This window comes from Parus major, chromosome 2, assembly GCF_001522545.3.
Source record: "Parus major isolate Abel chromosome 2, Parus_major1.1, whole genome shotgun sequence".
Taxonomy (NCBI): Eukaryota; Metazoa; Chordata; class Aves; order Passeriformes; family Paridae; genus Parus; species Parus major.
In genome coordinates this window covers 35,387,664-35,415,412 of record NC_031769.1, presented here as the reverse complement: position 1 = coordinate 35,415,412, position 27,749 = coordinate 35,387,664, and the positions used below count along the sequence as shown (strand labels likewise).

Genomic DNA, 27,749 nt, shown 5'->3' with positions numbered 1-27,749 from the left:
GTATTCTGTATAGAAGGAGATTAATGGATACCTGTTTTCAATATTTTGCATTCTCGTATCTGACCAATAAAATAGTGAAATGGGTCTAAAATTACAGGAAATAGCCTTACAATGCAGAAATAAAATGCAGGGTACAAAAGCTGACCAGCTTGGTAAGAAGGAATTTAATAGAATAATTTTAAAAATAAGGTAGGAGAAATATCCTTTCCCAATGTACCTGCAGCTGTGAAGACCTTCAGTATTTAACGAAGTAACAACATTGCTTATTGGCCTCTAAGACACTGAATGTTTTATTTTAAATTCCTGTTTGTAAGAATAGCAAAGATTTTGGATAAATACATGCCATGTCAGTGGGCTCTATTTGACAGTCTGAGGGAGCTTTTTTCAAGTGATTTGCAGGAGTATCTTAAATGAATATGTTTTGGTACCACTATACCATGGTTAAACTATCACAATATAATAGACAGATCAGTCCCTTTGCTACAATTGCCATAGCAAAGCAACAATTAAGCAGATTTTAAGATACAATTTATAATCAATCATGTCCTTAAATAGAAATATATTACCTGAAGTCACTGCTAAACATCCTAGCATGTTTTCTGCAGTACAGAAGTAGTCATTAAGAAAAGGTACTTCAGGCAAAGAAGAACACGAAAAGTAGACTTTTTGGTAGACATTGTTGTATGTTCACTGCCCATTTGAATGTTAAACCATGTTGTAAGTGATTTTGAAATAACCACAGAAAATGACATTGAGAATAGCTTTTACAACAAAAAGAAACTTTCTTTCTTATTGAATGTTAAAAGTAATGATATTTTCACAATATTGAAACAAGTGAATTTGTATTTAAACAATGTAAAATGCAGTGAAGTCTCCTGAAATTACTAACCCATTGAGCTGGATAATGCTTCTCTATTTAGTGAGCAAAAGTGCAGAAAAACAGCAACTGTTTTTCAAAGTGAAGCTTTTGGGTCAGAGGTCATAATGACAGATTTTAACAAAGTCATTGCAAAATTCTTTCTTACTGTTCCAATTTCCTCTGTTTTATAACCTTAACATTGTTCCTAACAGTTTAATTCTCTATTTCTCTGCCCCCCTGTCCTTCTCTTGATAGGTTTGACTTGTCCTTCTTTTTTATTCATTCTTCATTTTACATGTTTTCTAATCAATGCAATTCATTACTTGATGCATTTCTTTCTAGCATTCTGTCTCTTTTTCAATAATACTTCACTCTTCTGCAATAAGAATGAATTTAAAGCAGTGTCATGTTCAAGGATGCTAATACTCCACTGGTTTTCACTTGATGTGTGTTGTGTTGTAGATCATGGCACAGTTTGCACAGCCCTCAGGTCCAACCAACTGCTGTCTCATTGTTCTATTTCTTTTTTCTTTAGAAGTTTCTGATGCTTTATCAAAGCTGTGTAGGTTTTAAGGTAAAGCCACCAGATTTTCTGTGCAAGCCTGTTTAGAAAGGATTGTTTGAAAATAAGTTACTTCCTATTTGGTATGCAATTTATTGTCCTCTGAGGGCATATATTCTCTACTGAGTTGCCATTCATCTGCTTTATTCTGGACTGACTCAGACTGCTGATATTAAAGCTAAAATAAAGCTGCCAACACTTTGTCAGAGCATGAAAAGTAAAGCATGCACGTAAAAATTGATGTGCAGAATGACAGGCACTCCTTGGCACTCCTGGGAAAGGGAATCCCACAATACCTTCTGCAGAATTGGATACTTGAAATTCGTCTTCTGCTGTAAAAGAAATGAGTTATTACTATGTTTATTTGGAAGCCAATGTTTACAACAGCTGAAATCTCCTGCATACAGTCCCTTTAGACAGTAAGGCTTAATGGGTTGTTCTTTTTTCATCCTGTTTTCTGTGTCTGCAGGAGAAAGATGTGATGATAACACCTATGCCCTTTGCACGGCCACAGGATTTGGGGCCATCTATTGCTATTGTAGCAAAAGTAAATCAAATTCAGGATCATCTGCTGAAGAAACATGATATTGAACTGTACATGCATCTGAACCGACTGGAAATTGCTCCACAGATTTATGGACTGTAAGTGTTTGCATAGCATTATTTAATTAATATTATTATTTTATTTAATTCCTTAGGGTTTTTGTTTCACTGCATTAGGAAATTTTTCCCCTTAAATTTTGGATTAGGGGAATGGGACTGAAAAGAAGTACTTATCTCTTAGAACTGATTTGTTTTGCAGTAATGTAACAGTAAATGCCACCCTACTGTTGCAGTTGTGACACTGGCATTTCCAGTGCAGATAATGTTCATTCAGCTACGCATTAGAGACCCTGATGAAGACTCCCATACTTTCTGAATCAAGTACAGAGTCTACTTGGAGCTCTCCTGTAAGAACACGTGGGATAATAGGACACAAAAATCTATTAGCATTGAGTGGTTTATTTACTTAATTTTATCACCAGTTTGGCATCAGTGAACTTTTCCCTATTGTGTTACAGGATTTTGAATGTTGGTAATACAGGGGAAGGGGCATGTTTAAATTAAAGGCATGGGTATAATAAATTGTCTGTGTACAGAGTCAGCCCAGGTATTCCCTTTTCCATGAAGCTGCTTCATATCCAGTCAGCTGGTTGTGTATTGTATACCCCCATTCCAAGGGGATTATTGGGCCAGGTGTGACTTTGGATGTGGCCTAATTCATGTGTTTGTGCAGCGCTGAATCCAAACTATTTATAGCTGCTGTAGTCAGTCTGGGTCAACACAGGGTGTGCAATTTGAGTGAACCATGAGTAATGGTGAAATGACCATGGTTTTGAACAAGAATCTTGCCTTCATTGTCTGGAATTCTAGAGATTTGATTCATTTTGATCATTCCTTAAGGAGTTAGCAAGCCATATGTGCCGTTGCAGGGACAAAGAAAATGACACTTTGTTTTGTTTTGTTTTTGCAGTGATTTAAAGTAAGATTGGCTTTGCCTTAAATGAAAAAAAAATAAAAAATTATAGGTGTGAATTTCCAAATGCAATTGTGGATTGTAATAACTCAATAAAAAATAGAGAAAGGGAAGGAAAAGGTGGCTGTAAATGTAAAGGTGGTGTAAATGTCAGGCCATAACTGCAATATTTAACACTAAAGTCTAATTCAATGTTACTGTAAAATGAAAAAGTGCTGCAACATAATATACTTTCAAGAGAAGAGTTGAGCTACTTATTAATAACTTATATTAGTAGGATAAATGTAATTCTACAAATCTTACTTAAATACACTTTATAGGTATGAGTTACCTATAGGGGAGGAAAAATAAGCCAAGTAAACTCAAGGTATTAAATATACCTATTACAATCTTTTTTTGCATAGTGTATTTTCTTAATATCTTCACTAGTCTGAAAGAGAACACAAGTGTCCCTAATAAACTTCAGGGGTAGTAATGAATAAATAGGCTGTATAAAGAAAACAAAAATACATTGTTTCATTTATGAAGATTTATGAAAACAAAGAGGGAAAAAAATAAGTTAAACTTCATAAATTTGCAAACGTATTTTGGGGCAAAAATAATTTGTAATGTAGGTATTCACGTTGGTCTAAGATTTTGCCTTTCAGTAAGAGAAATAATTGGAAGAAAAAATTATGCTTTCACTCTAAACATAATATTATAATAACAGAAGAAAGATTCAGTCTGGTGTGGCATAAATAGAACTGAATCTGAATAAAGAAATTTACAGTTAAGAGAATGAATTATGAGAGAGAGCTTCAGGCTGACTATCAGGAAAACCTCACAAACAGGGAGCTGTTAGACTGTAAAATAATATATCAAAATTAACAAAGGAAAAACCATCAGAATGTTTTAAAACCAGGCTTTGAAAATCTCTCAGAAATGGGTGGTATGCAGACAAGAGTCTGCATTGGCAGAAGAGGAAAGTAAGTTACCTCTGAGGTCATATCCTTCCTGCATGGATTTCTGATTTGATATAGGCAAGAGAAAAAGAAAGGGAAAGGAGCATGACTATGTTGTATTATTCTCACCTTTAATGATGTCTGAACTCTTCAGAGTAGTAATTTCCAGTAGTGAGCCAACTGACAGTCTGAGATGATGTATCTTTTCCTGTATTTAACATTTCTTAAACTAGAAACAGCATTTCTTAAACTATATTGTTTATCAATAATTGCTTAACCTAATCAAACTGCAGAATTCATCTGAGTTTTTTATTGAAGTTTATTGTTTTGCTGAAGATTTACCAACATTAACTATTCATCTGTCAGCCTTAATACCACCCAAAAATATACAAACAGTAGAAGGAAGACTGGGAACTTTGTTCAAAAGATATTATGGTGTTCCTAGAGAACAGAATCAACATGAAAGGCCTGTATTTAGTAGCAATCTACCCTAACTTGCACAAGTTATAATGTTCACTTATTTTAAAATTCAGCGTTTTATACTTTGCATCCTTTTAAAGCCTTCTGGGGCAAGGCAAAAACAATTATTTGCATTTTCATACAGTTGATTCTATCCTTCGATATTTCCTTTCAAATGCTTTTTATTTTTCAAACACTAGCGAGACTTGTTCTGCTGGGAGGTCAGGTACCCCAGCTGGTTGTACATTTCCATGTTCAGAAACTGTCCTTTACAATAAAACGTAAAAAATTAAATGATGCTTACCTGCTTATAAGACCAAGTTTAACAGGCATTTCATTATGTGTGGTACAACTCACTAATTTTGGTTGCAGTTTTGGAGTTTTAGCTCAAAGCAGTAGATTGCCTTCTCTTCCAGAGCACAGCAGTGGACAGACTTCACATTCCCTGGCTGTCTCATTCCAATCCTGATTGGGAAGAGAACGCAGTTAGGTACAGGAAGGTATACTGGGTCCTGGCTATGCCATACTTCCATGCTCTGGAAGTTCAAGTTGGTGTCACAAACAGCAGCAGCCTTAGCACAGGAATTTCTGTATCTGGAAATTTTGAGACTGCACTTTCATTCACTTGCAGTCAGCACTGCTTGTCCCTGTGATAATTATCCAGCTTCTATTAATATCAGCTGAAATGGAACCAGCAATACAGAGATAAAGGGTTTGTGCCTTATCATTCCTCAGTCTTCTTTCTTTGCCCTGTCTCTAGCCTGGACCCCAAGGTAATGTTTTGCAGAATAACACTGTTTCACTCTGGTGGTGGTACTGTGAATAGTCTAACCAAACTATAATAATTATCTAATCATATCTAATTTTGTACTTTGTAAAGTCAAGTACAAGAATGGTTTGAAAATAAAATGGAATTGATTACATTAATAGTTCAGTGACATGCTCCCTGATAATAAACCTTTCTCTAAATAAAAAGAAAAAATTGCTAGGATTGAACATAAAGATTGGATATTCCAGAGGATTGACAGATTAAATATTCAGTTTAATTTTAAAATTAGAAGAGTTAACAATAATTAATGTCCTAGATTAATTGGTACTCTGATGTTAATTTCTTTGACCCTTACATCTAATTCATGTTAAAATACAAAGTATTGCAAAATGAGACTGCATTTTCTGCAGTTGCCAGTATTTGCAGGGACAAATTAGGCAGGTTAGGCTCTCAGCTTGAGAAAAGACAGGATTTGAGGAACGTTTTCATGTACCTGAATTTTAGGACATTATCTTCCATTTAAAGGAATTTGTAGTAGGCAACTTCTTTTACATTTCACTGAAAAGATGAATCAATTGGAAAGGTCCCATATAATATTATTACCACTTTATTTTATGCACTGAAGTTGAATTATATTGCGCCAAATGAATTTCTCATGGAACTGCATACAATAAGTACAGCCAGATCATGTAAATATATATTATACAGTTGTACAGAAGTAATACACAGAGAGATAATGACAAGACATAAGGATAAAAAGCTTTATTCAAGAACAAAAATTAAACATTGGCATAAACTCACCAGCTTCTGCATCATGATGCACACTGATGGCAGTATTCTACCGGTAAAGCAAACTCTTCCTAAGCACGTACCACCAGACAATAAAGCACGTGCAGAAGTGAGGGTAAATATTTCACGATGGCTTTAGCTCAATACCAAAAGGGCCCTCTCAGGACCCAGAAGGGCGGCAATGGCTGTGCCTCGCTGCTGCTCTGCCCTGCTGCCATCACTCAGAGAGGCGCTGCCCGAGAGGCGCTCAGGCTGTGGGCGGCTACCGCAGCACTTCAGGAGGAAAGCCCACCTCAGGCAGCAAATAAAGAAATACCAAACAAAAGAGAAGGGTGCAAACTAAGTTGCAGGGGAACTAGACACGAGTGTAGATCTGAAGATGGCGTTGGAAAGGTTATGTTACAATAGAGTCAGCAGCAGATGTGCTGTTCCACTATTACTATTCTTACTTGCTTTGCTGTGAGCACTGCTGTGGGGCATGCACCTGTTTTAGTTTCTTGCCCGTGCCATTATGGTACCAGGCAGTATTCTTTTGCGCAATCAGATTGGTCTCTGGAGGGAGAATTTAAAGGATTTTACTTGTGTACTAAAAGAACATAAATCATATTCGTTGTATCTGAAAAAAAAATTTTAAAAAAATCCCACAAGTTATCAGAATAAGAAATCTTTATGACCTACAGAAAAAGTAGATCAAAGATCTGTCTTGCTAAGGAAAACTTTAAAGATCATGCAGGATGTCTGAGTCTGTTTTGAATTCTCACACCAAAAGAAAATGAGATAATATATGACATGGTCCAAACCCATTACATTTCCTCTATAGCTTTTAATCCAGTGTCATCAATCAATTGGACAGCAATTACAATGAAAGCAACTTTGAGCTATTGTGCACGTAGTAGAGGAACCACCAAAATCTGGCCTTGCTATTAAAAGGCAAGTGTCTGCCAGTGACTATCTAGAAATGGGTAAGACTAAGCAAATGCAAAGTCTTTCTAAAAAAAGCAATAATTCTCATTTGAATGTCCAGGACCAAATTAATCATGAACTTAGGATCTGGAACTGCTGTTGGTTTCCAGTATTTATTTGCTGTTTGAATTAAACAAAGCATTATATATAAAACAGATTTTAATGGACTATAGATCCCAGCTTGTCTCTCCGTAGAGGACTTGTTGAGGATTTAGTGCCAGATGACCAGGCCTTTCTAAGAAATGTTAGTGTCCAGTGTTGGTCCCACAAATTACAAGATACATTCTACTGGGTTTTTAGATAGAGCTTTTAGGGACTGACTTAGGCATCATTATTATAACTTTAGGCACATTATTATAAATTCTATCGTGAGCACTGAAAAAAGTACTGTGAGAGGAAACCTTTCTAAGTTAGCTGATGGAAACATCTGAAGCTACTTTAAAAAGCTCCCATGTATTTTGATGGAGACAGGGATTGCCTCAGCTACTGCTGCCATACCAATTGTACTGCAATGGTTTACAAATTCAAATTATTTCCTCTTTGCAAATAAATGAGGACAATTTTTGAAGATCAGGGTAGGTATCTTAGGCAGCAAGCAAATCCTGCTTAACTCTAAAAGCTGCTTTTCTTCTGTTTTGAAGTAAGTGTACTCACCCTTTTGTGTTATTAAATGATAGATATCTGTTCCTCATTGTTGAGTTCCTCAAAAAGCTTTCTAGTTCATTGATTTAAAAAAATGTATATTTCATTTTGTGCTGCTTCTCACTGTGTATTAGGTAAAAAATTACAGTATGATGAATTTGTGATTTTATTCTTTTTTCCCACCTGTCTCAAATAGTATTTTAGTTTTACCTCTGACTTTAAGATTTTAACATGTAAATAATGTAAAAGACCACTCTATAAACAGAATGAAGGATTGGTTGAGGTGTCAAAAGTGTTTGTCAGAGTTTTACTCTCCTGCTGCATAATTATGTGCTGAGATGATAATGAGTAGTAGTGGATGTCTGTGAGGATGGAATGCAGATTTGTCATTTTGTTGCTCCTTGATGCAGGTGATGTGCTTCCCATATGAAGTACAGGGAGTTATCTTCATGTGGGAAGGAAACAAGCAAGAAAGCTTCCATTCTGACTTTTGTTGCATACCCTGAACAGAAAAAACCTAGTACAATTAAACATAAATAGGCTTAGAGACCACTGTATTTGAATAGAATTAGTATCTTAAACCTGTGATGAATTTGGTAGGGATATAGACAGGTACTTGGAAGGCTATCTTTATTTTTTACTTATTTAGAAGTAGCTGTTGACTATAAAAGTAGAACAACGTATAGAGACGTTCAACTCCAGAATGGAATTTAAGGTGCCATATATTAAGTATTTACCTCCCCTTTACTTTCTTTATACTTAAATCTCATCAGGTGTTCAGGTTAACCAGGTACTGTTTAATTTAGTGCATCATTTTTTTTCTTTCAATGACATGGAACTTTCTAGAAAACTCTTCTTGGAAATTGGTACAAAAAAGTCAGTAAGTAGGTCAACTAAGTGTTGCAGAAAGTAATTATCTCAGTATATGCCTGGAAAATGAAACTGTGCTAACATGCCCATGCTGACATGATGTTAGGAGGCAAAATACAGCGCTTTGGACTTAAGCATTTGCTAGTAACCAACACATTTCCCATGGAATCAAGTCTTGTGGATAACTCATGTTTTGGCTAACCAGTTCTTCATCCTCACTGCTTATTCTTACTGAGTCTATATGAATCGAGTTAGTATGGGCATTCAATCACATGTGACTAGTGACTCGTTAATTTTCCTGTGAAGACGTACCTTCAGAAATCATAATGAAGTATTGAAAAGAACCATGTTCACCATCCAGAAGGGAGAGATCATCCTGTCATCCGTCCTTTAGATAATAGTCAATATCCAAAAGTTGTCTGAAGGCTAATAGAAACATTGCAAAATCTTCTGTGTCGTCTTGATGCACTTAAAAAAGACACAAAGTAGACCCTCTGTTAGACTCCAACAAGATCAATAGTAAGGGATAGTAAACACAATTTAATGCATAAATTGCAAAATTTTGAAGCTATACCAAACTGGGATCTAGCTAAGAAAATTTTGTTTGAAATCTTGAAACAGATCAGCATGAAATACTTAAATGCATAATGTTAGCATATTGGAAGCAGAGGTAAATCTCATTTTAAAAAAGCTAAGGTTTTAATACTTAGTCATTATTCCATGTCAGAACAAATTAGGCCATTTTGGAATTGCATTTGAGAAAAAAGCAACTGGTGGTGAACTGCCTTGAGGTGTGGAATGTCAACTTTAGGGATAGCACAGTCTTCAGTCTGAGTCTCCCTTAGCCCAGGAGGACATGTTAATCATCTGGCTCTTCAGGGTCATTTTTGTCTGAGTTCTTCATTTTAGCAGAAAATTATATCCTGAAACCACAATTCATCACTAATGAAAATGTTGTTGAAAATTAGTGAAATAGTAATTCTGTAGGATTATGGCCAGTCTGCATTTTCTCTAAAAGCATCTGATTGCCCAGTACAATGCAGCTAATTGGGAAAATGAAAGGCAGTATAGTGTCAGCATTGGGAAGAATGCTTCCTTTTTGGGTTTTCTCCCCACCAAAGTAATAATTCACCAGGTAGTCATCACTCTGCTTCTACTTCAGATACCAAGATTAGTTCTTGGATAGCCATTTCTACCCTACAGTGCTCTCCCTGCCCTTCAGTCTAACCAGGTGTTACAGAATCAGGTGAGGAGTTTGTGCAAGGGAGGGGGAAAAGGTGGGAAATCCTACAGACAACCTATATAATTCAGCTTACATGTTCTGAATTTTCTCTGGCAGCTGTTTCATTAGGAGTTCTTGAATTAGAAGATACATAACAGAGTAGGAAGTCCATGGAACAGTAAAAGATCTTGCCCTGAAAATAGTGCAACAGTCTGTCCTAATTTTTAAAATGGGTGAGCTGGATAGTAGTTCTCCGTGACCCTGTGAACCTCTTTCCAACATCTTCTTAGAGTTGTAGAAGCCTCATCAATAAAAAAAAAATCTTGTTCCAAATAGATGCATGCCTTGAGTATCTTTTCTGGTTCTGATGTGGTTTTGAGCAAGAATTTTTAAAAGTACCCTATGAAATATTAAAGCAAGCCATCCATATCCAAAGAATAAAATCCATTAACACAGATCACAGGAATAGATTGCTCAAGAGTAGTGCTGTTAATTAGGGTGCACAATTTTGTGTAACTTTTGCATATTGTATGAATTCGCAATATTTTAGTCTAGGTAAAGCATGAAAAATTATGTTTGAGAAACATTTCTTAGAATAGAATTATATCAACAAACTAATGCTGTAAAAATGGGGAGAATATTTCATCACATCTCATACTGAATGTAATAGCAAGGGGCCCTAAAGGGTTAAGGTACATAACTTAGCAGGAGGACACCACAGATTTTGGCAAGAAGAGAAAATCTGTGCACAGCATTGCAAAATAGAATTGTCTAGTGAAAAAGAACAAAAGCAGTCAAGACTAGGAGCTTGTTTCCAATACATATTTTGAAATCAATGAACGACTCATACTTGAATCTTTACAGAAAGACAAGGGTGCTGTCCTTCTATATTCTTTCTCTGAAAACACTCAGCATAGCATTTGCAGGTCGGTATTGACTGCCAGTGATGACTCCTTGAACTTCCAGATAGCACTGTTCCTAAGGAAAAAAGACCATGGATGCACCTAGACTTTGTTATTCACTGTGGAATGTATTGATAGCAGAACAGCAATTCTTTCCCAAATTTCAGAAAAGCAAAATGGCATCACCCAATATACCATCACCATCAGAAGTCCATGAGAGAGCATTGAGTTTCACAGACCTTTATACTGTCATCTGCCACTTCTAATGATCTGTTTTTCTTTACTTCTTAGCACCTTTTTTGAAATTAGGACTGTGGTTAGCACACTTCCTTTGATTACATTTTTATACATTTTTTTGTCTGAAAGAGTCCAGTACAATGATCTTTGAATGCCATAGAAGTAATATCTTTTGCTCTTGATACTGAGAAAGTGGAGAGAGAAAAGAAATTTCATCTTTTCTGGTTTTTAAGTTCACAACATAATATAATGCAGAAAATATGAGATAATGAAACTCCTGCAGCTTCTGACTGCTGGTACTCCTACCAGTAATGCTCTCAGGTTTTTATTCACAGAAGTGGGGAAGTTAGTAAACAATATTTTCATACTTTAGATAAATCTATACACATACCCACATGTGCATGTAGCAGCAGAACTGTGTGTAACATGTAACATATATTTCATGTTATGAAATATCTTTACAGTGTTTAACTCAAAATTCCACAAATCTAAACAAAGTCTTTAATTGTTTACAGCATACATCAGTGAATGTTCTGTAAGCTGTTAGAGTCTAAGCTTGGGCCTTGCAGTTTATTCTATTTCTAAGAAGTACATGTAGGAATGATGTGAAAAATCAGTAATATCAGGTTCAGGGAGGTTTTATACTGATGCAAATACAGTTAGCTAGAAGTGTATGGGGCATTTTGAATCAATGAATTCTCATTGTCTTACTTATCTATGAGAGAAATCATAAAAGAATAATGTCAACAGAAGAAAATAGTCCTCACAGAAAACTTACAACATAATAACGTGCTTAATATCTAGAAACCTTAATGATGATGTTATATTTGTATAGACTGAGCGGTAGAAAAGATAATGGCACCTCTGACTTTAGAAATTCATATATTAGTATTAATGGTTTGACATTCTACTTATTGAAAAACAGTTTAAAATAATTGAAATAGGTTTAATTCTCCTTTTCCCTATTTCAATAATTGTAATCAGAAAAACCTTTTTAATGGTGTATTCCCAAATCCAGCTGAAGTTCGTAGTTAGACATCCTGCTTTAATGTACATCTGAGCTCTGGGGCTCTCATGCTGAAACACATTCCCTGATTTATCTTCTGTCTAAACTATTTCTTACATTATGACTCTGTGCTGCAGCCTTTGATATTCCCTGTGACATCATGAGACAGCTGTGTTACATTGTGTTTAAGCAGTACTAAACCTTTAAACTTTAAACGAATATTTTTCTTCTCAGAGGTATAAATAGAATATGTAATAAGCATCTGTGGGATATGCAATTAATGTCACTTGTGAGGAAAGGCCTTCATGATGCACTTGGGTTTTGGCACTCTTAAATTATGAGCTCTTTACTACACTCATGGGATAAATTCCATATCCCCCAGATGCTTATTATGTATCTTCCATCTCCCTTAATTCCTATTAGCTGGATTAGTAGTTGTTGTGATGTTGAGGTTTATGGTAATTTAACTGGGATGGTTCTCAGTGATCAATAAATAAACTTCAAAAGTTTAGTAATTTTTATTTTCTAGCAATTCCAGTGTGTATAGATGTAACAGTTTACATTAAGTGCTAGTTGGATATACTGAAAACTTTACATACTGTAAATCTGTACATACTGGTCTATCCCTTACCTAAATTTCAAAAAAACAAGCAAATTTATAAAAGCAAAATATTTCAATAGCAAAAGATGAGCTGAATTGCAATGTTGTGGTGTGACTAATATTACCTTCAACACCCACAAATGATAAAAAAAAATAGTTTACATAGAGAATAAATATTTTTTGCTAAATGACGATATTATTAATGTTCTAGTCACAGTCATTATCTGGAGAGTTTGTCAAACTGGTACAGAATGGCCTAGATTAGTTGTCAACTCAGGAGCAAATAAGATTTTTAAAAGACTCAATAAAGTCCAGTGATTAATTGCTATATATTCTGATTCATGCCTATCCCATTTTATCTAATTTAATAAAAGTCTAAAATGATGATTAATCCTTTCACATCAGCAGTTGCTGGTACATCCATTACATGTCCAATCTGAATTCCTCTGCCAAGGAGTTAACTACTATTTTGAACTTGGTGTGAAAAATATCATTATAAATTTCATTAACCTGATCATCAAATTTAAAAAAGTCAACTCGTAAAATCCATTACTACATATCATGCATCGAAGATTAAAAACTGGTCCTTAGTGGGCAGGAATAGCCAGGATTTAATTCCCACAGCATATGTTTAAAGTGCTCATATGACATTATTGTATCTGTAATTATCAGAATTTTATGTTTATTAACCCAAGTGAATTAAGAATCTTGTTTTGCGTAGAATTTAGCATGCATGTTAAATTGACCATTAATTCAGAGCTTATCAATGTATATGTATTTACCACAAATTTAAAGATACGTGTTTAACATATTGTAATCATTTTAGCTTTTTAGAGCATTGCCTTCATTCAATTTTTCCTTCCCAGACACAATAATTTATTTTTCAGTGCTTCCAGTTGGCTGTCTTGGTGTGGATCCCCATGGGTGACAGCAATATAAATTTTACTTCAAGTAGTCCTTCTGTGGGAAACTTGGAATATTCCACATTAGCACTACGTCTCAACCATAACTATAACTATGTCCTCCTCTACACTAAGGTGTTTTTTTCCCATCCATGGTCTGATCCAAGAGACACCTCTCCATGCTGTATGGTAAACGTGCCTCAGCCCAGATATACCCACAAAGCCTTGCAGATTCAGGGTGGGTTTGACATTTATTTTTGTGAGGGTTGCTCAAGTTGGAAATTCACTAAGTGCATGAAAAATATGCATCAGGAGAGCTCAGAGAAGCTGAATTCCCCCATCTTGGTGCTGGAGCAAGGCATGGAGTACCGGCAGTTTCCTTAGGAAATGGCAAGCCCCAGCCTAACCCATGCCCCAGCAAACCCCACCTAACCTGTGCCCAAGAGGTAAATGCTTTTAGAGTAGTGTATGGAATGCACCACAGGAAAAAAAACAGAAAGTAGTTGGGACAGACAGTTGTTCTCTGGTTTGTTTTTCACTTGTGGCTGCAAGCTGCAGAAGGATGGAAGACACATGGTTTGAGAAAATAGGAGCTGTGGGGGTTTTGCCAAACCAAAACCATCACTATTTTATTATTTCGTTTTATTTTCTTTATTGGAAAAAACCAATGAGAATGCCCCTCCCTTCTGAAAGAGGTTTCAGGATCTGCTCAGGCTGCAGCTGTAAAATGGAGGTATGGCAGGTGCCGGATGGCGATGCCCCTGTGAGCACAGCCCGAAGCTGAGGTGCTTCAGACTGGCACAACTGTCATTACATGCTGCAGGGAGCTGTGCAGCTTCACAGCTTGGTGTAGTTTCACCTTATACATCCCTCCTTGGCCTGTCCTAATGGTTTTGCCACCTTACCCCTGCTGACATGTTCTGCAGAAACATCGTTCTGTGTTGCAAAACATTTCTTCGTGGGAAGGGTTGTCAAACATTGCAACAAGCTGCCCAGGGAAGTGGTGGATTGCCATCCCTGGAGGTATTTAAAAGGGATGTAGATGTGGCACTTAGGGACATGGTTTCTTCATGGATTTGGTAGTGTTAGGTTGGACCTGATGATCTTAGAAGTCTTTTCCAACCCCAATGATAATACAATTCTATAAAAAGAGATGAAAATAGAAAGAGTAGAAAGACCCTTTTTTATCTACAGCATATCTACCTGGTGAAACATGCTTTTCTCCTTCCATTTGCAGACAGCTAGCATCATTATTTCAATAGCTAGTTGTGGCAGTGCAAAAGTGTTTCAGAACAGACAGATGATTGATGACAGATGCATATCACATATTCAGATTATCCGGGGTTGGACTTGGAAATGCTGGAAATGCACATTTACACCATAGTACAGCTTAGGTTCTACTTGTAAAATGAAAGAAGGAGAGCACCTAGGTGATTTTAGTCTTGGATGGACTAAAATGTATTTCTAAGGCTCGCCTTAAAAAAAAAAATCTCCATTGTAAAATCCTTGCTTTTAACAAACTTTTTCATTAAATTAGCTTTAACTTAACATCTTTGATCTAATTTATCCTTTGATCTATTAAATGTTGGAATTAGAGAAGCTTTTTCTTCTAGGAAATGGTTTAAGTAACCTGTCTGCAGGACTTCTCATAAACACCAGCATGAGTAAAAAATCCTCAGTAGAGATTGTAGGTGAATCTATGTGATATAGTAGGAACTCCCAAAAATTTGTCTCTCTACTTTATGGGCTGGAATAATAACCACCTATATTCCACAGGGTCCTTCCTATAAAATCATGAAACTTGTATCAGTTTATGAACATTACAGAGACTTGTTTTCTTAACTTTGTGGAAAAGTTAATATTAATTATCTCCTGTGGAAAAAGACAAACAATGCTACGCTTCCTTAAGAAAGTTTTAAGAGCTTAAAACCTTTTTTTAATTTTACTCTCTTTTTACATTTCAACAGTTCCCATTCCACTGAAAAATTTCAGGTATCATTAGTTGGCTTTTGGTGCATGTCCATTCCTGAAAAAATTGCAGTATTTTCTCTTGAGATGCTTTCAGTAAATAGTTTTTGGCTTGAACGCTGAAGCACCTCACAACAGAAGTCATCTCTAAAATTTTTCACCAGTATATCTGAATGTTCCAAGTACCCAGTCATTTAGTTTTTATTAAACCTCAAAAACTGGTATCACTTACATGATTTTCATAATTAGCACATTTAGTTTGGTAGCAAACTAAACTACCATCAGAAGCCAAGGTCACATGGTAAATATGTGGTTAGTAAAGGGGAAGAAAGTTTGAGAGATGGTAAAATGACATGCTGTGTGAAGGTTTTGCTGGAAGGGGAGGAGAACGTGGGAGGGAAGAGATGGAGAGACCAGACATGAGACCTCACCAGCTGAATTGCTGAACCTGGAGAATGTGAGGTGTGTTTGCAGCGCAGCTCATTCGTTAAATAATGCACAAGGGTTTATCTCATATGGCCAGTTGCAGCGCTCGCCTGGTAGTCAAAGGATGAAATAAATATCCAATGTGTAAACCTAAGCATATGTAAAATAGGTAAACATAGGGTAGCCTTGAACACAGTTTCTCATTCTTTGTGTATGTGTAGGTGTGGATAAAGTCTTACATATGCAGAAACTGTTAAAACCCAAATTATTTAGCCAACTCCTAAGTAACAGACTGGCAAAAAAAAAAAATCTGGTTCAACTGATTTCGCTATGTGTAAGGGGAGAAAGAAGGTTCTTCTTTTTTTCCCATTTCCTCTAGTTATAAAAATTACAGTGATTACACATCATAAAGCCTATCTGTAATAAAACGCATCAGCTGGCCAAGGTTTTCATCGCTCACTCAATAATCCATTAATACAGCAACGCTGCCCAGGCATCTTTATAATACCAACTCGGAGGTAATTTTAATCAGCTAGACCAGCTGGTATTTAACAGCAGCTGCTGGAGACGCCACAAATATACTCAATAGCTGACATCTTTATTTGCAGTTTTTCAAGGGGAGAAGAGATCCTCCTGTGGTTACTTATATTAAGCTTCTCTTTTTTTATATATATATAAGTATTGGTACCAGAGAGTAATACCTGAATGAAAGCAGGAATAGAGTTAATGCAAAAAATAAAAAATATGTTCTTGGAGTCAGAGGGCTTTTTCATGAAGTCCTCCTCATAAATGAACAAAAAATTAAAGCGTGGATGCCAGCTTTGTTGGAGTTTAGAACCTTTTCCTGGTACATTTACACTAATCTCAGACATGGCTTGCGGCATAAAATGTACTCTGCAGTGCTGCATTGCCCTATCTTACTGAAGCTTTCATGTCTCTCCACGATATAAATATGTGATAAATAGTGCTCTTGGTAGGAAAAAAAGTGATGCTTGCTCACATGTGTTCAATTTTAACTGACATGTACTTCTTTTGTCCTCAGTTTTGGCTTAGAGCGTCTGCATGCAGGAGTGTATATGTATATATCTATGCTTAAAGACAGGGGTGTTTGTGTATAAATAATATACAATATGTTTATTTGTACTTCTCATCTCTTATAAGGCTAGAGATGAAATCAACAACTGAATAAAGCACCACTCTCTGCAGCAGTAAATGTGGAATACTATTTCACATTGGATTTGTGGGGGGAACAAGCAGAGGCAACACAAAGTTAACAGTCACAAACACATTATAAATAAAAATTTAATTACACTTGGGGGAGCTTGGCTTACAAAGCTCACAAATCCATAATGGAGCTTGCTGGTAATAAAGGCCTGATCTGTTTGTTAAACTCCAATATTCCTGTCCTCTGTATCACTTCTTTTATATAAAACTTCAGTTTCTGCATTGATTACCAATTGCAAAAAGGACTGACTTCACTGGTAAACAGTTTTTTTCTGTCAGATACCAAATGCCATATTTCTTTATTAAGAAAATAGTTATGACTCCTAGGTAGGGCAGGGGAGGTGCCATGAGAAGTGTAAGTATATCTATTTTTGTTGACTATTTATAATATGTCATGGATGAGATATATCATGGATGAGATCTGTGTTTAATATGACTTTGAGTTTCTGGAGAGAGGTTTTTGTTAATTTATGAACAAATTCTGGGGTAGAAGCTTCTCTGTAATGACGATTTCAATAAATGCTCATAGTAGTTTAAATTACTATGAACACTGAAGAAAACACAGTAGTATTAAAATGGTGTGTTTCTAGGACAGTAACAGTGAAAAGTAGCACATGGTCTTCATTTTTCTTCTTTCTTTCATTTCAAAATTTCATGTTGAAAAATGTAAAGGAACAAACCTGAGTACATAGATACAAATCCCTAAACAAATTTGGGGCTATAGTAGTCATTTGCAGGTACTCATTTGTACAGTGAGTTACCTCTCTGTAGTCAAATACGGATCTGTCTGAGACTGTGATTGACTACTGCAAATTAAAATCCAGTGACAGAATGGATTACTGAGGTTGCAGTTTGACTAAAAAATACTTAGCAAGCATGTTTTCTCTTATTTGTAGTGAAAACATTCTGTTGAAGTTTGTTTAGTATTTTTGACAACAGACAGTATGATATATTGCTGGGCACAGCAGTAGGTTGGACTTGAGTAGTATTAGCTTTCACTGTTTTGATTAATTGTAATTGTTTCGATGAAAAGGCATGTTTTACGTACAACTCGTAGTTCTGGAAAACAGAAGTCAACTTGCAAGATCTGTAATTACTGTTCTGAGTTAGCATATAAAAAAAGCTTGGAGAACATGCAGGCAAATCACAGTAGGGTTTTTTTGTATGTCTGTTTATTTTGTATAGGATTGAATTTTGTAGCTTTTATACACTGTTTCTTGTCTGAGGAAATAAATCTTAGGTTTTATCTCTTCTTGTATGCTGCAGTGTGCTTTTAGATATATTTTTCAGTTCCACATTGTAGTTTCAATCTTGGTATGGTGAAATTTTTAATATGCTTTCCATAATCAGTAACAACAACAACAAAAGGTCAACCTGGAGGCTCCCATCTCCTCACATCCCCGCACGTTTCTGAAGGGAAGGAAAACATATCTGTTTATCTTTAAATTCTGTTTTCTCTGGAAAGAGAAAAGACTGCCTTCTCCTACTCTCAGAATGAATTTTCTAGTTTTCTTAAAATATTTTTTTTTGTTTTTTAATAAATATTTTATTTTCAGTGTATTGTCAGGAAAGGGAAATAGATTATTATTTTTGTATTTAGGTAAAAAAAATTCAGTGATGTGTTCAGATGTAAGCCAATACCAGCATAGTAAAGGATGTCAACTATTATTACTAATACCATCTTTCATTTATATAGTGCTTTCATCCTAAAAGATTGTGGTTTCTAGAAAATGTAGATTTAAGCCAAAAACACAATTAAAAATATATCTACTTGTCTTAGCATGTTAGCTTCGAAGTATTGTTTGTCAGTTTAACAGACAGTATCAAAATATCTTTCTTCTGCTTTGCAGATGTAAAAATGTAGCATGAACTGAATATGCTGAAAGTACTGTTAAACCATCTCTAGAAGGAGAGAAAATTGGTTTTATAGGTTCCTCATTTTATGACATGCTTTCTTCTCAGATTTTAATATTTTGCAACATGTTCTGAAAGGAGAAATGAATAGATAGTGCTTTTCTATATCTGAAACATGTAGGGGCATCACAACCTACCTGAATTGCTCCCTAGACAGTATTAAAAAGAAAGCAGTAATATCTAAATTGTGGAGGGAGGCAACTAGGTTTCTAAGTGTGGTGCCAATGTTTGTAGTCAACAATGAGACATAAAAAAAATTGTAGCCCATGTTGATAGCAGCAGGGTTTGAGGTTTGTGTTATTAGAGCTTGCCTAAAAGTATTAACACACAACTCATGTATAGCCTTCATATAAACTATGTTCTATTATATATTTTGGGGGGAAATAAAAATCTGTAAAGCATGAAATTGTGGTGTTACAAAACGATTATTTCTAAAAGTGAATTATCTCGTCTCATAGTAGTACTAGCTTGGATTGCTACGTTAGATGTCAGGTGGTTTATTTCTGAGCAAAATACAAATTAATAAGTGTACATTTTAATACTTACCTAAACCAGTGACAAGAAAATAAATACTACTTTTTATTTACCTTGCAGTTAACAACCTTGTGTCATTCCGGCATCTTTTATGGAAAGGAACTTTATTTAAGTAGCATAAACTTGTTGGATGGGCTTCAATTAAATGATGATTTGTTAATGCAAATGTGTAGCGAATGACTGGTAGTACATCTGTCTCTTCATCCATAGGCCATTACTGTGCAGCATTAGCACATGATTGTAAAAAACTGGAAATCATTATATGCAGGTAGTACATATTCAATCAATTCTGACCTTATGTCTCTGACGAAATAAAAAAAAAGGATGCAATTTAAATGATATTTAATCTGAACAAAAAAAAAGGGGGGGAGAGAATCTTTGAATATCGACGATTCAAGCTGTTAGATGATGTGAGGTGACTGCTGTTTGGAATTGATTGTTATTGGTGGCCCCAGTGGGGAACAGTCAGCACATTAATCCTCTCTTACTCCTCCCTCATGCTTCTCCAATCCAAATAGTATTTTTGTTTATATTAGGAAATAAATACTGTTCCGTTTGTCTTAAAAATCCTTCTTTTTTTTTTTTTTACACCTCTTTTGGAAAAGAAAAAGCTCTGTATTGATGACCAATGTTAGCCAGCTAAGCAGGCAGTGACAATTAATACAACAAAAAATCGTACAATTAGCTTCAGTTCCATAAGTGTCTAATGAGCCATTTGTCAGTCTTTTGGTGAAATAAACTACTCTATCTTAATTCTCCACTCTTGCAGCAAATAAATAGAACTTATTAAATACCCGGGCACCAATAAAATCTAATTTATTTTTGCAGGGCATGGCAGAACTCCTTACATATGTAAAATGAGCAAATTATTTACAAACAACTTGTGATACTAATATAAAAATATAAAAAAGAATTTCAATATTAACTGCTTTCATTCTGTACTAGATATGTTTTCTTCCTGATTTGTTTAATCATTTAAATATATAATTACTCCTAAAGGCATATGAGTTGAAATGACTTCTCCTGACGTGATTAACTCATAAAGCCAAAATGAACCTTCAGAGAAGAACCTGAGAAATTCCAGAGATTGGCAGTCTGCAGCTGAAGTCCCTGCTGCTGCTGGGGAGGCAACATGCACATTTCCAGCTGGGAATGCGTCCGTGTTGCTCTTCCCACCATGACCCTTCTGGCCTTATTAGTGTTACAACCACCTTTCCATGAAAAACAGCACCGCAGCAGTTGCTGTTCAGGAGCAGTGGTGGAGCTGGAGCCAATTCAGTTGGTCTGACAGCAGCTCCTCCTCCAGCCACTTGTGGCCAGTGGTAGCCACCAGATCTACTCGTGCTCCAGGCAGTGCCAGACCACACTGGAGGTGGGTGGGGGAGCAATGGGATGTCAGGAAAACTGAGGGGTCCAAGGAAGGCTATCTGCAGAACCTTCAACTGTGCAGAGCAGGGCTGTCCTGCTTTCCTTCCCCATTCAAGTAGACTCCTTGTAACGTAAGCTGGTGAAAGTATTTCAGACCACCTGACTTCTTCCTCACTCTTCATTTTAACAAAAGTTTGAATTTGACTCTGGTTCACTTTTGTGATGTATATCTGGCCATCTGTCTTCCCAGGCTGGTTTTCAAGCTGACAGTAACTTGGTATTTTTAAAAAAAGACAAAAAGAAGACAGGACGGAGCATGATGTGTGGACAGAGCCAAGTTGCTAGGTCTCAGAGTAGAAGAGAATATTCAAAATGACAGAAGACAAAAAAGAAGCAACTCTTACTAAAGAAGCGAGGGAAGAGGGATGGCAGAGCTGCTGGTAGGAGATGTTTGAGGAGAGAGTGAGTAGAGGCTATCAGTGTGAATGAGGAAAGGATTCCCTTTACTGAACTAGTCTTGAAGAAGGCCAGAGATTTTTTTGTCAGGTTGAAATAGGTGCTGGGAAGAGTGCCCTGCCAGTTCCATTGCTTCCAAGCAGAGAGATGTTCCATAGGAGAAAACAACTGTTTGCTAAGCCTGAGAACTGATTTGGGAATTCCATACAGTGGGTTTCAAAGCGAGCTACAGCATTTCCTTATAATGGTCATTTCAAGATGGTAGCTCTTTATGCTTGTCCGTATTTACAAATGTAACAAGCCAAGTTCAGACAAATGTAGAACAAAAAGAATCATGATGAATGTATTCTCAGGAAATTGTGGGCAGTTTCAATTCAGACAGATCCTAAATTAGTAATAGAAACCCTCAGTATAAAGCTGGCACAAACCATTCAAGAATTTGAATGTAAGTGGGAAGACAACTTTTTTAGGGGATCAGTGAAATAACTGAAGAGGTTAATGTACAAGAGGAGTGTGAGAAAGTTGTCTTTGAGGAAAAGAAAATGTTTAAATTGTAATTTATAGGGGAGATTTAGTAGATCTTTTGTATCCTCACATGATTTTGAGCTAATATAAGAAGTTTATTCTGTTCATACTTTCAGATGAAAAAGTGAAATTCTCTTGTTGCATTTTGCTGGGTTTAATCATACTGTTTTGAAGTCCTTTGGGGCAATTACTTCTACTTTCCTCATTAAATAACTACACTCAGAAAAAAATTATTTAATCCCAGTGTTTGTATTAGTAATTCTTCTGAATTCTACCATCACTCTGTGATTGAATGTTTTTGCTTGGCATTCAGGTATTATGAGGACTGCACTATGTGTTTGCACACACACTAAGAGAATAGCAGGCAACTGTAGTCATTACAGATAGAACTAAATGGTTAAATATATGTGTGTTCTAGATGTATTTTCTTTTTGTATTTGTGTAACAAGCACATTCCACCAGTACTCAGTCCTTGAATAGACTCAAATGAGGCTGGTCACATTATTCTTCTGAGGACTTTGAATTTGCATCTATTGGCATTTAAAACAATGAAGGCCGGAGCATTCTGAGAAATTTTTGATGGGGCTATAATCCTCAAAAACAGTTACCCCTCCAAATACAGTTTTATGTTATAAATTGTCATATAATATTAGTGACATCTGTCCACCCAGCCAGATGAGGCATAACTGTTAATACACAGGTTGATAGAGCAGAAGAAAAGGGCACTGTGTTTTTTACTTAACAAAAAAGTTTGATAAAAAGATGAAAGTGAAAAACATCTTGGAGCCACCAAATTTATGAGCTGTGCAAAAGGCAAATGCTGTCTGGTTACCTGTGTTTCAAGAACAGATAAGAAAGTGTCAGTTCTATTGTAGAGGTAACAGTAAGACCTCGCCTGAAATGCCATACATATTTTTGGTTAACCATATTAAAAAGAAATTCAGATCATCATTGTTTGTCAAACAGAAGTTGAGATGGTCAACATCTGCTCAATAGAAGTGTGTCAGGGAATAAACATGGGATAAGAAGGGGAGTGAGCTAAAGTTCAGCAATGTTGTCCAAAGCAAAATGATCCAAAATGGCCTCAAATTTATCTGTTGAATATCAGAAGTTTCAAGGGGGATGTAGTTCTTGCTACCTGTTGTAGAAGCAAGGTTCTGGAGCCATGTGATGACAAGCATAAGAACAAGAAACATCAGTTCAAGGTGAATTTTAATAAAAGCAATCCTGTAATACATTAACTCATAATCACAGGGAAGTCAAGTAAAGGAGATGTGTCTGTCTTTCAGGCCTGAAAGAATGCTCTGTGTATTTGAATGTCCAGTGGTAATCCAGGTACAGAATTTTCAATAGGCAGTTTTATTAAAGGCTCCTAATGTTTTTATGTGTTGTTGGTAGTATTTTCTTATTGATGAGTCATTTTTAAAGACAGGAAATGGTCTTCATGGGTTATTTGAAAAATTGACTCTTAAGGGTGTTATTGCTGTTTTTTGTCCCAGGAAAACTCCTTCAGCTGCATATGATTTCTTTGAGGGAAAGCTGCAGTTTTTCCACTCTAAATGATAAGATTGCATTTATTATTTGCACTTAATTCAGAAATAGGCAGTATGAAGTGCTTATTTCCAAGAATCCCCACAGTATTTGGGAGCTTTTTGTGTTTTCTTTTCCATAAGCAATAAAGTTATAATGGGGTTACAAGATCACACTGAATCTCTGCTAAGGCATCTGCTAGAACTTTGTAGCTGAGCCTAATAAAGCCCTGCCCCATTTGTGACATACCAAATCACATTCTCCTTGCTGGTCTGACAGCCACAGCTCTTAAACAGCTGCTGGGGTAATTTGCATAAAGGAGATTGTAAATGTCTCATCAGAACGCATGCAGCGCAATCCACCCCAAAACCACTGCCTGAACACCAGGAAAAGAAGATTGTAGTCATAAAAATTGTGGCTCTCATGATTTCAGATTATGGTCTCCACAGTATTACAGCTTTTGCAAATACCAAGTTTTTGTGGAAAAAAAAAAAAAAAAAAAAAAAAAAAAAGAAGGAAAGAGTTTCATTTACCGATACAGAACAATACAAACAGATGCAGTGTTGCTCTTTTGATTCAGTCTAGCAGAAAATTGACTTCAGCAGCTAAGGTTCATGATGACCCCTCCTCAGTTCTTCACCCCAATGATAAGTGAATTGATCCAACTGAAAGCATTTAAAATAACATTAGTAAAACCAAACCAGTTTTATGGTAGTGAAAGGAAAACAAAGAAAATGCAAAATAAAGTTAAAGCAATACAGAGGATTCAATAAAGAATAAAAAATACAGAACTTAACACAATATGTTAATTGTCTGCATGCATCTGCTATGTATTGTGATGCATATTTTAATAGAAATTAGCATTAAAATTATGCATATTTTTGATAGAAATCAGAGTTAAAGGAGATATACATACAGAACTAGGATTTCACAATGTGACAGGAATAAGGTGTGTGCATTTCCTGAGTTTTAACTGTGTAGCTTCAAATTTTCTCTTTGAAACATCATTCTTCTTTGCCTTGAATGAATTAAGCTGGAGCAGTTTGGTGTGGTAGTGAAGCTCCATGTTATAACTAGACAATAAAGACGTCATTAAGCTCCACAAAGTTAGCATCTCTATCAGCTAGAGCCTCTGCAAGCTCACTGAACCTGTACTTTGCCCAATTTGTAGTGCAGGTTGGAGCTATTTGCCTGGTGTCTCCTTGGTTAAAACACTTCCTCTGACCTCAGTTCACAGAAACACGTCGTGATTGCAGCTACACCAGTCACAGCTGCATCATCATCAATAAGTACAAAATTGCTAATAGCTATGGAACATACTGTTCCAACATAGTCATCCTCCTTCAACTCCAAGTTTTACTCATCCATGATACACATATTTATGAGCACCCAAATCACCTATATCCTTGACATCAGTAGTTTACTTACTGTCTCAGTAAACCTGCATTTGACATAGTTAATAATTGTGCATATATCTGTGCAGTGGCACAACTGACAGCAATCAGTTCAATGCCTTTCAGTTTTAATACTCATATTTATCAACATTAAATTGAAGGGAATTTGGAGTCAAAAGTTTATACTAACCTCCAAAATCTCAAAAATTGTATGCACTGTTTTGTTTTCTGTAAATTCCAACTATTTTAGAAGAAGTTTATGAAATCATTTCAAAATTTGGTTTCTCCCTTTGTGTAGCAGGATGTCTACTTTCAAGGCAGTGATGATAAATCAGTAGTTTCAGTGAAAGTTCAGTAACCAGCCAGTGAATCTGAAAAGTATCTGACACCTGTGGAATAGAGGTTTGTTAGTAGAGAAGTCAAGTGGTGAGGTGGTTTTGACTAGGCATAGTAGAGGAGCACTTTACAGATTTTGAGAGAAAGTACAGTGGGCCATAAAACTGGTGTCTTTTTATTTATCATATTTATTATATCCAAACTTGTTAATCTCTCTAAAATAAAAGGTCTCTACATTTGACCAGTCTCTACATTTGACTGGTCTCTACATTTGACCAGTCATCCTTCAAAGGCAGTAGAATTATGTCTTGTACTGTGCACTTATCCTTACCTCAGATATTCAGCTTGTTCCTTTCTTGACATTTGTGTGTGAGTGTGTGTGTGTGTGTGTGTGTGTGTGTGTGTGTGTGTGTGTGTGTAAAACCTGCATCTCTGACAGACACATTTAAATCAAAAATTGTGCCATTTTGTTATTTTCTAATACTGATAGGATAACTGATAAATAGGTATTACCTTCATTAATATTAGACCATGCTAAGAAAAGAATATCCTTTATATGAGTGAATCTCAGCCTTTGGGTTTGATGTGTGAAAACTCCATCATTTTATATGTTATGGTGTTCATGATCAAATTATTCACAATTGTTTTATTGCAATAGTAAAATAGTGCTTTTTAATGTAAGAATTTCTCTGATAAGATTTTAATACATAACATTTGATGAAAGTTATTATGCTTATCTTCCATAAAGAGAGAATAATTATATGGGACAATAATTTGCCTATGGCTGTGCTCCCCAGTTCCTAAATTGTTGCTTTATCCTGTGGGTTACATTTGCTCTCAAAAGATGGATTTGCTTTCAGTTCTTTTATTCTCCATACTGTAGTTCTTACTGTCCTCATCAAGTCCTTTCCTGAAGTTGATGCTGTATTTGAAAAGTCATTTACTACTAATGATTGGACAGAATCAAAATGAACCCCCAAGATTCCACAAATTCTCACAAAGCCAAGCTGAAGTCTGAGGTGATGTGCATTTTCTGATGATAATTTTCTGCAGACAATTTAACAGGGAATTTGAATTTGTTTGCTCCAATCTTTTTTTTGTGGTACAAGTTATTTCCCTCAATTACAAGTCAGGTCTTAGGGTAGAAACCTCTTTGAACCTGTGCATATAAACCTCAGACTTGGAGCTTCTAACAGAAAAAGATGTAAAAGATAATGCTGCAAGGATAGCCTCCATTTTAAGTCTCTGATCCAAATCAGAGCTGTTGCTGAGTCAGCCTGGTTTGGATGTCAAAAGCTTGCTAAACTCTCTGCGAACAGATCCTTTGGAGACCAAGCCACTTCTGTATGAAAGTAAACTCCATAAATTATTGGTATTCAAAAAATTGTGGATTGGTATTGAAAAGCAGGCAAGGGATCACAGATCTAAGATTGTGGAATACCACCCAAGACAGTAGGAAAGTTTATCATAATCATTGGCAAGTGTTTTCACAGCGTGGTTCAACTGGCAGAGATAGATGCCACCTCCTCAAAGTATGCATTCTACCTGTCACAGCCAACTAAATACTCAATAGCATAATTACCTCAAATAAAACACCTCCTACATCCCAAACAGCCATAAGCAATGACTGAGTCAGGATGTGCCTCAAGAAGTTGTTGAGGGTATCACAAACCAGTGTGATCTGTTTTAGAAGGCTACTCTGTTCCCACAAGCTGAAGGGAATATATTTCAGTCCCTCTGGCAGGAGGTTTACAGTGCTAGGTGCCATGCTGCTGTGGTTCAACAGGCAAATCATTTGGCTCCACTAGCCCAGGTGCAACACCAGATATGTTTCTGGCTTCTTACCCTCCAGGTACACTGTGGCTTTGTTATGCTGCATCATGGAACAGTATGGTCAGATAAATTAGCCTTTAGGGACAGCTAGCCTCCAGCCCTCCCTTTCATGCCTCCCCTTAGGGATCCTTTATCCTGTATCTGATCACATCTTTGCTCACATCTCACTTTCTCCAAAAGCCAGGGAGCAGCCTGCAGAAGAGCCTACCTGATTTCCTGGAAATGCCTCCTTCACCTCTAGCCCATTAGACTGATGCTTTCCCCATCTACATTTCCTAGTCATAGGAAATTCCAGAGTATTGGGATGTCAGGTCCTTTTTCAGCTGCCTGAAAACAATCCTGTAACGTTCATTGTGTCCCTCTCACATTAGCTTTAGAAGGTCAGAAGTTCAGGAAAAGATTCTTCTCCTCAGAAGGAAGTTAAAATACAGTTTTAAGGAAACAGATCGAAGTATATAGAGGTGAACAGAATTCAAATTGGTGTCATTTTATGATATGTAATCTTTCAAATGTAGAGGTGTGCAACAGATTTTCTGCCAGACTCAGAGAGGGATTTTTAGTGTCACTTTTTTACCCTGAAATTTCTGAGAAGCATACCAAAAACTTGAATTCTTAGCTGGAAGAATACTTCTGGTTGGCAAAAAACAAATAATAAAACAAATAATAAAAAGTAATTTTTTCATTTCTGAAATGAAACAGCTGTTTGAGTAAGAGATCTGTAAAACCTGCCATGTTTTTCATTGTCATGGGTTTTGGTCCATATATAACAATAAGTTAATATGAAACAGTGAATTAGCAAAGAAAAATTGGATCTAGGACTTCCAGCCAAATTTGCAGTGACAGAAATAATCACAAATCCACACATACTTAGTAGAAAGTTTCTGAAAATATTTAATGCTGTCTAAATAAGATAGAAATGGAAAAGAAACATCTTCCACTGTCTCTGTGCAGCATTGGCTATAGCTGGGACACAAGAGTTGTTTAAAGTGTGAGGAGCTGTG

General features: G+C 36.1%; 1 protein-coding gene across 7 annotated transcripts in view; it reads left to right on the top strand.

Annotated features, from left to right (window-relative positions):
- The window catches only part of TBC1D5 (TBC1 domain family member 5), a 288,758-nt gene that overhangs the window by 167,496 nt on the left and 93,513 nt on the right, over window positions 1-27,749 (top strand). For all 7 annotated transcript variants that reach the window (XM_015618197.2, XM_015618202.2, XM_015618201.2 and 4 more), the window contains one exon: window positions 1,891-2,063. In XM_015618197.2, coding sequence (XP_015473683.1) covers window positions 1,891-2,063 — 173 coding nt within the window. The remainder of the gene's footprint in view (window positions 1-1,890; window positions 2,064-27,749) is intronic.